The 13,455-nt window shown below is 47.0% G+C and overlaps 1 protein-coding gene and 1 long non-coding RNA gene across 15 annotated transcripts in view; one reads left to right on the forward strand and one right to left on the reverse strand.

Annotated features, from left to right (window-relative positions):
* CDK5RAP2 (CDK5 regulatory subunit associated protein 2) overlaps positions 1-11,892 on the reverse strand; it is a 185,154-nt gene extending 173,262 nt beyond the window's left edge. For 9 of the 14 annotated variants that reach the window (XM_057548360.1, XM_057548356.1, XM_057548355.1 and 6 more), the window contains exons 1-2: positions 11,577-11,892; positions 2,006-2,073 (exon numbers count right to left, since the gene is read on the reverse strand). In XM_057548360.1, the coding sequence (XP_057404343.1) occupies positions 2,006-2,073; positions 11,577-11,635 (127 nt within the window). In that variant the 5' untranslated portion in view covers positions 11,636-11,892. The remainder of the gene's footprint in view (positions 1-2,005; positions 2,074-11,576) is intronic. The other 5 variants (XM_057548359.1, XM_057548352.1, XM_057548353.1 and 2 more) reach the window with 4 other exon arrangements.
* A 177-nt stretch (positions 11,893-12,069) lies between these two features.
* Positions 12,070-13,455, forward strand: part of LOC130708469 (uncharacterized) — a 43,466-nt gene continuing 42,080 nt past the window's right edge. The window contains exon 1 of the long non-coding RNA XR_009008714.1: positions 12,070-12,119. This is a non-coding gene — a long non-coding RNA (uncharacterized LOC130708469). The remainder of the gene's footprint in view (positions 12,120-13,455) is intronic.

The raw sequence follows: 13,455 nt of genomic DNA on the forward strand, positions 1-13,455 counted from the left end.
GGGCAAGGATAGGAAATACCAATAGCAAGGGTGGGGTGAGGACTTGCAGTTTCGAATAAGGTGGTTAAACTGTGGAAGGGCTCACTGCGGAGGTGACCTCCGGGCAAACTTGGAGAAGGCACAGGGGAAAGGCCTGGGGTGGGAGATGCCCAGTGGATCTGAGGACCAGCCAAGAGGCCGATGGACGGGGGAGCAATAAAGGGGGACAGCAAGAGGTGGGTGAGCCAGGTGCTGGCGGACGGGCTCTGTACGGCCTCATTGGCTCCTCTCAGGACGCCGAGGATTCTGAGCTCAGGAGTAGCCTTATGGGACTTGGGTTTCCACAGCCTCCCTCTGCCTGCCTCGCTGAGCACAGATTAAAAGGCACTTCGAGAGAAACAAGGAGACCAGTTAGGAGAACACTGGGAGAATCCAGGCCAGAGGCCCTGATGGCTTAGACCAGGGAGGGAGGGTGAGAAGGGGTCTGATTCTGGGTACTTGTTAAGTAGCCAACGGGAACAGATGAAACGAAATGCAGTGAAATACATACGGTTCAGAGAGGAAAGCACACCTAAGGCAACCTAGGGAGAGCCAAGGAGGCGGTGGGCTTGAGCTGAGACATAAAGACTCAGGCAGGCAGCAGGCAGATGAGGGCAAAGGCCCAGAGGACGGAGCGGGCGTGGCGCTCAGCATTCAGCAGACAAGCGGCTCAGGAGCCGGGCAGCGGGGGACTGTGCAGAGCCCCGTGCGCCAGACCGAGGGCACACAGGTTGCCTTCCTGTTTCTCACACGGGCTGTGCTCTGTCACCTGTGTCTGCGTCCCCACCTAGGTCCCACTCATTCTTCAAGTCTTGGCTCCAGTTCAGCTTCTTGGGAAACTCCGGCCCACCCCACCTCCTTCATCTGAGGGTAAATCTCCTTTTCATCCCCTCTCATAGCTCCTTTCACTTCTTTGCTCGTTACACTGACCGTGTGATCTATCCTGATGATTCTTTAGCTCTCTGCCTTCTAGGCTTGATCGGAACCATGATCGGAATCCCAGCACTGAGCCCAGAGCCTGGCATGAAGCAGATGTATAATATGGGCTGAATTAAGGAGGAGGCCTATCAATTTTCTGCTCCTAACTGCCTGGGCAGGAAAAAGAGAAACCAGAACTGCTGGATTGTATGTTTAAAGTAAAAGTTAATAGGTTCTAAAGGAAAACCTGGGGGTGGCCTGTAAGTTAAAAGAGTCTCCAGAAATAAACCTTGTGAAACTTACATTGTCTGCTCTGAAACCTTCTTCCTTTTGCACATAATCTCATCATTTTGGAGACGGGGTGGAGTCGGGGGGGAACAAGTCAAAATATCTCTAAGACATTTCAACGTGGCAAATTATTAGCAGTTCCCACAGATACTTATGATAGCATCCATTTTTTTCAGAGACAAAAATTACGAAGAATGCTTAGCAAAACCCAAACTGCAAAACAGAAAGTCTCCTCATGACCCAGCTTCAACACAGCAGACTGCTTATTTCCTCAGCGCTGTCTCCTGTGGTCTAACCAACTATTTGTCTCCAAAGGGCAGGCCCGTGTAGGAATGCTGGGCCTCAGCGGGCAACTGGAATCCAGCAGCTTGCCAGGAAGGACTCTGCACACTGAATTTTGGACAGCAGCCCTCAGGGGCCTCCAGCCACTCGGCAGCAGGGACCAACAGATCCTCTGAACCCGACCGAGTCACCAATTCAACATCCAGCCTCCACTGGTCACTCAGTTCAGCAAACACTGGCTGAACCCCTATAAGCGTGGTAGCAAGAAATGAAACATGAAATACGGCCCAAAGGACATCAATTCCTCTAGTCCAGTGTTTATGAAAGGAGTAAGTAACAGGTCAATATGTATACAAAATACTGTGTACCTCCTGGGAGCACCAAGCCATGCCAGGCTAGCTCTGGGCCCTGGAACCATCAAAGCTCAGGCCCAGGCTCAAGGCCTGAAGGCCCTCGTGGCCTAGCATCTACTTCCCTTGTTCTTACTTTGTGTACTTACCACCATTTCCCAAACCAGCAATGGGGCTGATGCCATCCAGGTCATCTGGTAAATTGGGAACAAGGCCACTAGGAGAGAACACGTGTGATAAAAGAAGAGTTAGTGTTTGAACAGCAGAGACTATCAGACGGACTGTCCGTCATCAGGTCACAGCCAGCCAGCTACCTGCGAGGCATGCAGTGCAGAGGTTAAGAACTCAGGCTTTGGGGCGGAGGTCTCGCTCTAACACTTAACAGCTGAGTAAAGTCAGTCATTCATTCACACGCCAAGGGTTCTGTGGGCCATAGACGGGCTAGGTGCAGAGGCACCATGCCAAATATAAGCTACTGATGTTCCTGAGTCTTACTTTGTTAATTCATTACATGGGGATACCACCCTCTAGCTGTAAAGATTAAATGAGTTAATGTATCAATATATAAACACTCAGCACATAGTAAGTGCTCACTAAATGGCATCTAGCGTTGTTTTCATCATTACTATTATTATCATTATTAATATGCCTATCACAACCAAAAATTAAGCTTCCAAGAATCAGGCACCAATTCAGATGCTTTAAGAGTATCAAACAAAAATGCAGAATTCACTGATTCAAGAAGTTTTACTGGTTGAATTACAAAAATAGGTTCAGTGAGGACCTGGAGACACTGACAGAAAACTAAACCATAATAGGAGGTGTGGTTCAACACAAAACACACCTCCCTGGATTCTGTTCTAAGCTCTGCCACGTACCTCTCCCAGCCTCGCTTCCTTCATCTGTAAAAGGAGAACAGCAGCTACTTGATAGAGCAACTGGCAATTAAATAAGACAACCAGTGTCCAGCAAGTACCTGGCATATTGTGAGTATTCCATAAATGGGAGCAAAACACCCCTGTCACCTTGAAACATACAATGCTCGATAACTTACAAAAGATTTACCATCATGAGAATTGCCCAATTCCCTGAGGGTCTATGTATTTCTCAAAGGAAGGTGCTAAAGCCCAGATAATTTCAGCGGCCTACTCAGAGTCTCATGGCAGTTAAATAGAGAACCAAGTCCAGAATCCGAGCCTTTTATGTCTAACCCCCAATAATGGTTCCCTGTCCCAAGCTGTAAACTAGGAGTTGATGGAAGTGCAGCTTGACTTTTTGGCAATTTGCTCTTTCCATGCCTCTAAATTCAGATCCATTCTGTTCCTAGGACAATTTTGCCTGATCACCAAACTTTGGAGTTGGAATGAAGCTTCAAGATCAGAACCAAGCCAAAAACTGGATGTCGTAAAATTCCAACATCAAGGAAATGATTACAGGACTTCCCTGGTGGCGCAGTGGCTAAGAATCCGCCTGCCAATGCAGGGGACACCGGTTCGAGCCCTGGTCCAGGAAGATCCCACAGGCTGCAGAGCAGCTAAGCCTGGGCCACAACTACTGAAGCCCGTGCTCTGAGAGCCCATGCTCTGCAACAAGAGAAGTCACCGCAAAGAGAAGCCCGCGCACCGCAACGAAGAGTAGCCCCTGCTCACCGCAACTAGAGAAAGCCTGCACACAGCAATGAAGACCCAACGTAGCCAAAAAATAAATAAATAAAATAAAATAAATTAATTAAAAAAAAAAGAAAATGATTACATTAAAAGTGTCTACTATGAGGATAGCTAGAAAAAAAAAAAACTCAAGTAGAATACGCCTTCAATTATTGAAAAAAAAAAAATACATGTACACTAAAGACACCTCAAATCCTTCTTGGAAACTAGGTGGGCTTTAAATATATATAACAAGACAACTGAAATATTAAAAATCATAATTTGCAGGGAAATGAGAGATATTTTCCTCCTTTTTAATTTTCTACAATTCTCAATTTCCTCCAATAAGTATCACTAGAAGGACAAACTCCATTTTCTAAACTGAATTGTAAAAATTAAAATCAAGTTCGATCACCACCCTTTGCAGATGGTGGCCCAGTGGCCCAAGATCACACACCAGGTTATTGGTCAAGCTTAGCCTACAGTCTGGTCTCTACATTCCCAAGTTTGGGGTTCTCTCCATCACAGCCATTGATTTACTACTATTGGAGGAAATGGCCCATCAATTACTCAAGCCAAGATCAAGCACGGTTGAAAACCACATGGCAGGCAAAGCCAAAGAATTTGGTCTTAGGCAAATTTCCAACAGGCAGAGAGCGAAGTTTGAAAAATGACATTTGACACCGCAACTCAGAAGAAACCACTATTTAATGCAGCAATTCTGGCCTGGTTCCTGCCAAATTTCCATTTGGGCTTTACCTGCCCACTTCTTAAATGCCATGAACCTCTGTCATCCGCAGTCTCAGTCAGTTCCAGCCACACCTCCACCTTTAAGAATTCACCTTTATGTATCCCATTCTGATCATTCACTCTAGGCCTGAGAACTAAAGCTGGGGCTTCATGGGGCCCCACCCGAAGTCAAAACTAGACAAGCAAAGGAAAAGGGTTTAGATATGATTTTATCATGGTATGGATGGGGAAGACTAAGGCCCAGAAAGGGAAGGAACATACGTGCTCAAAATCACAAGCGGTTGGTAGTAAAGCTGAGACCAAAATCCAGGTGTCTCCGTGCCCTTGCCACTCGCTAACCAGCATCCGGGCTGCCCAAAGCTCCTACTCAGTGGGGCACATAGTCAGGGCCAGTTTCCTCGCATGCAAAACACAGCATAGCCGTAACCACTACCCTGCAGGGGCCCCGCGCCAAACAGACACCACGCTCAGGGACAGGCTGCCTCCCGCCTACTCCGCACCACAGCCCTCCAGTGGTAGGTGGTAGTTTTTAGATGTTACCATTTTTTTTTAATGAGGAAAAGGGAGGCCCAGGAAAGTTAATAAGCTGAAAGACCAAGCTGGCCTGATTTCAAAGCCCATGCTCTTAGCCTCTACACCAGCCTGGCCCCCGCCAGCGCCTTCCTCAAGGGGCTGTGGTGAGGCCCCCACGAATCGAAGCAGGGCCTTCCAGAGTCTGCACAGCGCACGGCCACGTGGCTGCTTCCTGTCTACTATGTGTCGGGTAAATGAACGAACGCTCACCTGTGCTTCACCGACCACTTCATCCTCCTAGCTCGCTCCACCGCCCCCCAAAAGGGGCGATCTCCTGAGCCCGTACATGGCAGCCAACAACTGTCCCTCCACGCAAGGCCCAACGAGGATGGAACGTTTCACGGACAAAGCGTTGAGAGCCGCGGACAGACTGGACATCACAGTCAGAAAACAACTACACCAACTACAGTCCTGTCTGTCTTTCAACAACTTGTTTTTCATTGTATGTCATGTATTCTTAATGAGAGAAAAATATATATAAATACAAAATAGACAGACAAGCTTCAAGTTCTCCTTGACTACTCACTCCCATCTTGGTCTCCTCCTAAGAGGTAACCACTCTTGTCAGCAAGACATTCCAAACCTTTCCCTATGTATGTAATTGTATATGCAGCATCTTTTCTTCACTAATGTGTTCTAAAGATGTTTTCATGACAGTACAAACAGATCTACCTCAGTGTTTTTAACTCCTACAAAGCACTGTACAGCAGTGTTTGCAAATTTTATTGACCCCAACCCACAGAAGGAAATATATTACCCTTCATTCTTGAAATTCTTTCTATTCTGTTCTACTCAATTTTTTTTTTAAATTCTGATTGCAACCTACTACATTCAATTTCATGAGTTGCCAATGGGTCACAGTCTGAAAGACACTTGTAAAAGGATGTGTATTTACCAGGCCTCCTGATGATAATTCAATGTTTCTAAATCATTCCTTTCACAAACAATGCTGGATCTCCTTATACAGGTCTCACTGTGCACATGTGTGAGGATTTCTCTAGTCAGATAGATAGCAAGAAGTGGAATTGCTGGGTCTAAACACATTCACATTTTTTTAATGGGCAAAGGATTTGAAAATATACAAAAGGCTAATAAGCACATGAAAAAATGTTCAACATCATTAGTCGTTAGGGAAATGCAAATCAATACCACAATGAGATACCCTGTCACATCCCCAAGGATAGCTAAAAGCAAAGACAGACAATACCAAGTGTTGACACGGCAATGGAGAAATAAGAACCCTCATATACTGCTGGTGAGCATGTAAGATGATGCAGCCACTTTGGAAGAGTTGGGCAGTTCCCTCAAAATGTTAAACATACAGAATTACCATATGACCCAGCAACCCTACTCCCAGAGAAACAAAAATTTATGTCCACACAAAAACTTGTACGCAAATAAGTGTTTATAGCAACATTATTCATAACAGCCAAAAAAGCAGACACAACCCAAATGTCATCAACCAATGAATGAATAGACAAAATATGGATCAATACATGTATATAATGGAATACTATTCAGGCACAGAAAGGAATGAAGTACTAATACATGCTACAACATGGATGAACCTCACAAAAGACCACATATAGTAAAATCCCATTTATATGAAATGTCCGGAATAGGCAAATCTATAGACAAAAAGTAGATTGTGGTTGCCTAGGGCTGGGGGAAGGGGAAGGAGGAGAAATGTGGAATGTTATAGACTAAATGTTTGTGGCCCCCCCAGAATTCATATGATGAAACCCTACCCACCCACCCCCCAAGTGATAGTATTAGGAGGTGGGCCTTTGGGAGGTAGTTAAGTCTAGATGAGGTAATGAGGGTGGAACCCTCGGGAATGGGATTAGTGCCCTTAAGGGTTCCCAGAGCTCTTGCTTCCTCTCTCTGCTCTCCACCATGTGAGGATACAATGAGAAGTATCAATAGGTAGTCTGCAACCCAGAAGAGGGTCCTCACTAGAACCTGACCATGCTGGCACCCTGATCTTGGACTTCCAGTCTCTAGAACTGTGAGAAATAAACTTCTGTTGTCTATAAGTCACCCAGTCTATAGTATTTTTGTTACAGCAGCCCAAGCTAAGACAGGGAGTGAATGTTAATGGGCACAGGGTTTCTTTTTTGGATGATGAAAATGTTCTAAAATTAAGATTATGGTGATGACTGCACAACTCTGTAAATATACTAAAAAAAAACACATTGAATAGTATATTTCAAATGGGTGAACTTTACGGCATACAAATCAGATTTCAGTAAAGCTGTTAGAAGAAAAACACAAGGCACATTTTTAATGCCAAACTGTGTTCCACGAAGACTGTACCAGTTGACACTCTGTTGTGCACTTTTTCACACAGTGATTACAAAGCAGCATTTTACTACTAAATATGGAGCCTGTATTCACGGTATTTATCTTTTCAAAAGGAGACTGAACAAAATTGATTCATTCAACAAATATTTGTTGAGCCTCTACCATGTGCCAGACACAGTTTTAGGGCAGATACAGTGGGGGAAGAAGCCAGATGTGCTCCCTGCTCTCACTGAGCTAACACTGGCGACAGAGAGCACCTCCTCAAACCTCACAGCCTAGGGGTACCTCTGGTCCAAGGTCGGCCTTGGATTAAGCTTTCAAGCCTTCACCAGAAATTTCATTCGACCATCCTCTTTCTCAACCTCCTCCTACAAAATCCATAAAGGCACTCTTTGCCTGAGAAAGTACAAACTGTACAAAGCTATAAGAAACATGTCTTTCTGGTCTGCCCCTAACTGGGCAGCAAGCACTTAATGGCCATGTACTTGAGGAACCCATAGATGTACAAGCCTGGGCCAGGCCTTAGGAAGCTCACAGGGAGAGGCAGAATCCTGGGCTTGAAAACAAACGAGTGAACTCAGGGGTGTGGGCACAGAGGACTTTGTCCAGGAAACAGTACAACATGGTAACAGTAAAACAAAAACAGCCAACATTTAATGTACTCCCCAGTCGGTGCTAGGTACTTAATACATACAATCTTGCTTCATCCACAAAGTCACCCAACAAAACAGATATTATCACTGAAGAGAAACTGAGGATTAGGAGGGTTAAGCGAATTACGCAAGCAGCACAGCTAGTGACTGGCTGAGGCAGGATGCAGACGCAGACATCCTGCCTACAAAGTGCAGGTTCTTTCGACACCATCAGGCAGGACCTAATGAAGGGCCTTAGCTCAGGCGAGGCTCCAGGGGCTGGAGCTCTTGGGGCACCCACAGGTGATCAGGTTTGGAGAGAATAACACACACTGACCTAATTCAACAGAAGTCCAAGGACAAACTGGACTCTGGTCTAGTCTCTAAAACTGGGGCTTGGACGTAAGCAAGCAGAAGAGTACTCATGTTAGCATAAAAAGAGATTTTACTGCAGGGATTTTTCTCATCTACTGTGACCACCTGACGGAGAAGCGGACTCTCTCAGGACATTTCTGCCACTCTTTGAGGGCCAGTTCAAGCACCAGAAGCTCCAAAAAATCCTCCCAGAATCCTCTCAGAATTGGTTCAGAGAACTGGCTGGAAGGCAAGACATGGTACTGATAGCCAGGCTTTGGAGTCTGTAGGCCTGGATTTAAATCCTGGCTCGATCATGTACTTTTTGTGGGATCCCAGACCGTTTACGTCACCTCTCTGGACCTCAGGGTCCTCACCTGTAAACGGGGGATAAAACTGTCACCCCACCAGATCATTGTTTATTCAGTGATTTAACAAATGGTTACTGAGCCCCTACTACGAGCCAGATACCGGATGAGGAAGTCGGCTTACAAAGATGATCAACATGCAGCCCCTGCTCTCACGTAGGTCAGAGTCTAACCTGGGAGACAGACAAGTTAACAGTCATACCTGCAGTGGCCGGTACAGGAGCCACCAGCCACCTGGACCTGTTGAGCACCTGAAATGTGGCTCATTCAAGTTGAGAAGGGCTGTAAGTGTAAAACACATACTGGACTTCAAAGACTTAGTAAGATCAAAAAGAAGGTAAAATATCTCATTAATAATTTTTTTCACAAGTTAGAATGACAATATATGGAAATATTGGGTTAAATAAAACATATTATTAACATTAATTTCACCAGTCTCTTTTTACTTTTTGAATGTGGTTATTAGAAAGTTTTAAATTATATACGTGGCTCAAATTATATGCTGACTGGACCACACTAGTTAATAAAATTCAGTGAAGTCATGGGACTTCCCTGGCAGCCCAGTGGTTAAGACTCTGAGCTTCCACTGCAGGAGGTGTGGGTTCGATCCCTGGTCGGGGAACTAAGATCCTGCATGCCGCGTAGCGTGGCCAAAAAAAACCAAAAAAGTTCAGTGAAGTCAATGAGGGCTGTGAACAGGTCAGTGATGGGGGGACTAGAGGAGAACAGAGGGCCCAGGTGGGGATAGGGGGATATCAGTGAAGACTTCCTGGCAGTACCATCTAAACTGAGACCTGAAAAATAATAAGGCAAAGGGGGGGAGGGGGGAGGGGAGGGGGAGGGGAGGGGGGAGGGGAGGGGAGGGGGGAGGGGGAGGGGGGAGGGGGGAGGGAGGGCAATCCAGGCCGCAGGAACAGCGAGTGCACAGGCCCAGCTGTAAGAAAGAACAAGGCAGATCATTCATAACAGTTTGGCAGCCAGCAAGAGTGACGGGCTTGGGGAGGAGACAGGGAAGGTAGAGGGAGGACAGGAGGTTAGTGAGGTAGATGCACCAGAGTATAAAGAACTCGGAAGCCATATTAAAGAACTTCATCCTGAGGGCAGAGAGGAGCCAGGGAGAGTATGAAGCAGGTGAGTAAGAGATTAGTTACCAGGAATGTATGCAACACCAGGGTCACCAGCAAAGGCAGGGAGAGGAGGGAAAGGAGAATATCTGATGTTCTGTTGAGCTGCTACTCTGGGTCAGACATTAGGCTTAAACCCTTTTAGACTCACCCATGTTACAGATAATGAAAACTGAGGCTCACAGAGGGTGACTTGCCCAAGGTCACAGGATTGTTAAGTGGCAGAATTGGGACTGAAACCCAGTTAGGTCTAGGTCCCAAAACCCAACTGCTTGGCCAACTGGTGCTGAGACGTGAAAAGCTGTCTGAGAGAATAATAATGGACTTTACCTTAACGGCAATGAAAAGCATTAAACATGTAAAGCAGCAGACTGTGACAATCAGATTTATATCTTAAAAAGAGCTTTGAAGCTGTAGTATAAAAGGCTATCAGAGGTGTGAAGGAAGCAAGGACAGTCCAGATGAGAGGTCGTACTGCAGTATACTGGGGCAGTGGCAGAAAGATGACGAGAAAGGGACATGAGGAACTACCTTAGGATCCAATTAGCAGGAGCTGCAAAGGGCCTTGCTCTGTGCCTGGTAACTAGTAGGTTCTCAGTAAACAGAGTAACCATTTGTCCAAGGTTTGCCCAAGACAGGACCTGTTTATGCCTGCTGCTCGGGCATAAATTAATTGTGCCCATTTTACTCTTAAAACCGTCCAGATTTGCACAACAAATAACATGTCACCGTTTCAGTTAGGATCTGTTGACTACAAGAAGCAGCCTGTCCCTAGCAGAGCTGGATAAACACTGCAGATTCTCAGTTAGGGATCACCTCTGAGCCCTTCTACCCTCTCCCCAACAAGGAGCCCAGGACAACCAAAGGGCCCCAACCCTGCAGCAGTGCAGGGCTTTGTCAGGCCTTCCTACCAGGAGAGACCCCTGCCGCACCAGCAATGTGGACGCCAACTGCCTCTTGGGACAGGTGCATTGGGAGGCCACTCTCAGACATTATTCCCCAATTTGTATTACTGTTGATGATAATGACAACACCGAATCTTTTTCTTTTTTTATCTTTTGGCCTCACCCCGTGGCACGTGGAATCTTAGTTCTCCCACCAAGGATCGAACCCGCACCCCCTGCATTGGTGTCGTGGAGTCTTAACCACTGGGCCGCCAGGGAAGTCCCCCGAATCAATGAGGGGGGACAATCAATCAATCAATCAATTTGAGCCCCCGTTAGGGCTCAAATGCACCTGAGATCAGTAAACTGAGCCCAAGAGAGCCCATTTTTTAAGCACTGATTATATGCCAGGCACTACTCCTGCCAAGCAAATTGCTGGGTGGGCATCTTCTCTTTGGATCCTCACCCCAACTCTGTTGGGTGGATATTACTACCAGCCTCCTTTTACAGATGGGGAAGTAGATTAAACCATTTTATCAAGGTCATACAGCTAGTTAGTTTAAAGGGCTGGATTTGAATCCAGTTCTGTTCAGCTCCAGCCAAGGTTCCTAACCACTGCACTCCATAGCCCGAGTCTTGGTGGCCACTATGTGACCCCATAAGCAAAGTCTGGACAGACCAACTGCACTCCCCATAATGAAAGCAAATCCCCAAACCAGCATGAACCATCAAGTACCCTCAAGGTCCCCGCCCCTCAACCAGCCCCCACTAATTGCACACTCCAAGAGGTCCCCATCTCCCACCCTTTCAGAGAACCCCTTACCTGTCCCTCACCTCCTCTTCAAAGTATGTCCCAAAATGCGAGAGGCGGGCGTGGGGCAGGTCGGGACCTCCCAACCACCTACACTCAGTATCAGTGGGCGGGTCCCCAAAGAGATCCCCCCCCAAGAAACCCATCCCACATACTGCCCACGTCCAGAACCCTCAAACACCCAAAGAGCAAACCCCAAGTCTCGGATGGAGCAAACCCCCATCAGCGGGAACCCCGGCCTGGTTACCGCGAACCCCCAAAGGCCGGGCCGCACCTGCAGCCGCTGCGTATCCCGGGGAGGGTGACGTCCTCTTCCAACACCGAGTCCATCATGGACACAGAGGAGGTGGTGGCGTTGATGTCTGGCGGCGTCGCCACTGCTTTCCCTCCCCACCCACGCCCCCGGTCGCTACCCGCCCGGTTCCCCAGGTCCCCGCCCCCTCCAACCCAGGTCTCGTTCGGACTCCGGCGGCGCCGCTGGAATTCAAACCGCAGCCGCTGCCATCTTTCCCGGCGCTTCTTCCTACGGAAATGAGGCGGGGTCACCGAGGCGCGCGCTGTGAAGCCGACCGGCCGGGCCCCGAGGCCGGGCCGGGCAGCGCGGGCGGGCGCCATCTTAACTAATGGCAGGGGGCGTCTGCACTTGCGCCAGCAAGACTTAAGGAAAGAGAGGCAGGATGCCATTTTTAGTGAGGGCACTCGGCCCGAGGCCAGGGCAGGTGCCATCTTTGTTGAGGGCTGAATCGGCCTTGGGCCGTTAATTTAAGCGGGAGATGGGAATCCAGCACCTCTCGGGACCCGCAGAGTTCCTAACCAGGTGTGTACTTTTCTAGAATAACTACCCCGAACCTTAGGGTCTGGGCATCCCAAAGGCTTCCGCCTTGAGTTGAAACTCAGATAATCCGGTGCTGCCTCGCTTTAGAAAAATCCGACCTAAAGCAGTAATTTGCACACTTAGTTTGAAACGAAGAAGCTCATCCCTATGAGCCTAGTGGTCAGGGACTCTCCCTCTCCAATCTCTCACCTGGTGAACTTTTATTACCGTTAGGGCTCAAATGCACCTGAGATCAGTAAACTGAGCCCAAGAGAGAGGAAAGTCTCGCCGAAGGTCATGTACCATAAGTCGGTCAACTGGAGCCAGACCCGTGGTTCCTGCCAACTATATCCGAGCTCTCTGCATAACCCTGGCTGCCTTTCTTAAAGCAAATAGCAATCACCAAACACCTAGATAATTTGGCAGAGCTTGGCCAGTGAAATCGACCTTCCTCTCTTCACTCAGTGTTGCTACCCTTTCTCTGCAGACTGTCAGGACTGTTCTCAGTGCTGCCTGAAAATAACTTGAAAAGATGAGTGACTGGGTAGATGTACGTGTCCTCCGTCAGCCTCAGTTTGCTCGTTCTTTCCAAAAGAGGCCTTCTTTAATCCTCCAGTCTACATCAAGCCCTTTCTTGTATTCTTAGCAATCTGTGCTTTTCCTCTGTGGCGCTTACCACATTTTGCAGTTCTATACTTACGTATATAATTTTTTTAACTGTATCCCTTTTGCAGTAGACTGGAAGCTCGGTGAGGTCAAAGACTGTGCTCTGAATTGTTCACGGCTGTATCCCCAACACCTAGCACTGTGCCTGCCACCCAGCAGATGTTTAAACAGATATGTTGAGTGAATGATTCAATCAATCTGGAAAATGGGGCTAATACCTATCCTGCAAGGGGTTTTTTATAATCCATTTTATTGAAAAATTATTGATTTACAATGTTGTGTTAGTTTCTGCTGTACAGCAAAGTGATTCAGTTACATGTATATACATATATATATTCTTTTTCATATTCTTTTCCATATAGTTTATTACAGAATATTGAATATATTTCCCAGTGCTATACAGTAGGACCTTGTTGTTTATCCATTCTATAAAAAATAGTTTGCATATTATCCTGCAAGGTTTTTGTGATAATGTGGAGATGACCTAAGATACCTTTAGTAGCTCAGTCAATGGTAATCCCATCTCTCTCTCTCTCTCTCTCTCTCTCATACACACACACACACACACACCCCTTTAGTGAAGGCTACAAGACTCATGGTCCTGCACCTGTCCCTCTTCCATTCCCAGATCTTCAACCACTCCCAGAATCAGCAATAAAATAACAGCCTGAAA

This window comes from Balaenoptera acutorostrata, chromosome 6 (genome assembly GCF_949987535.1).
Source record: "Balaenoptera acutorostrata chromosome 6, mBalAcu1.1, whole genome shotgun sequence".
NCBI classification, from domain to species: domain Eukaryota; kingdom Metazoa; phylum Chordata; class Mammalia; order Artiodactyla; family Balaenopteridae; genus Balaenoptera; species Balaenoptera acutorostrata.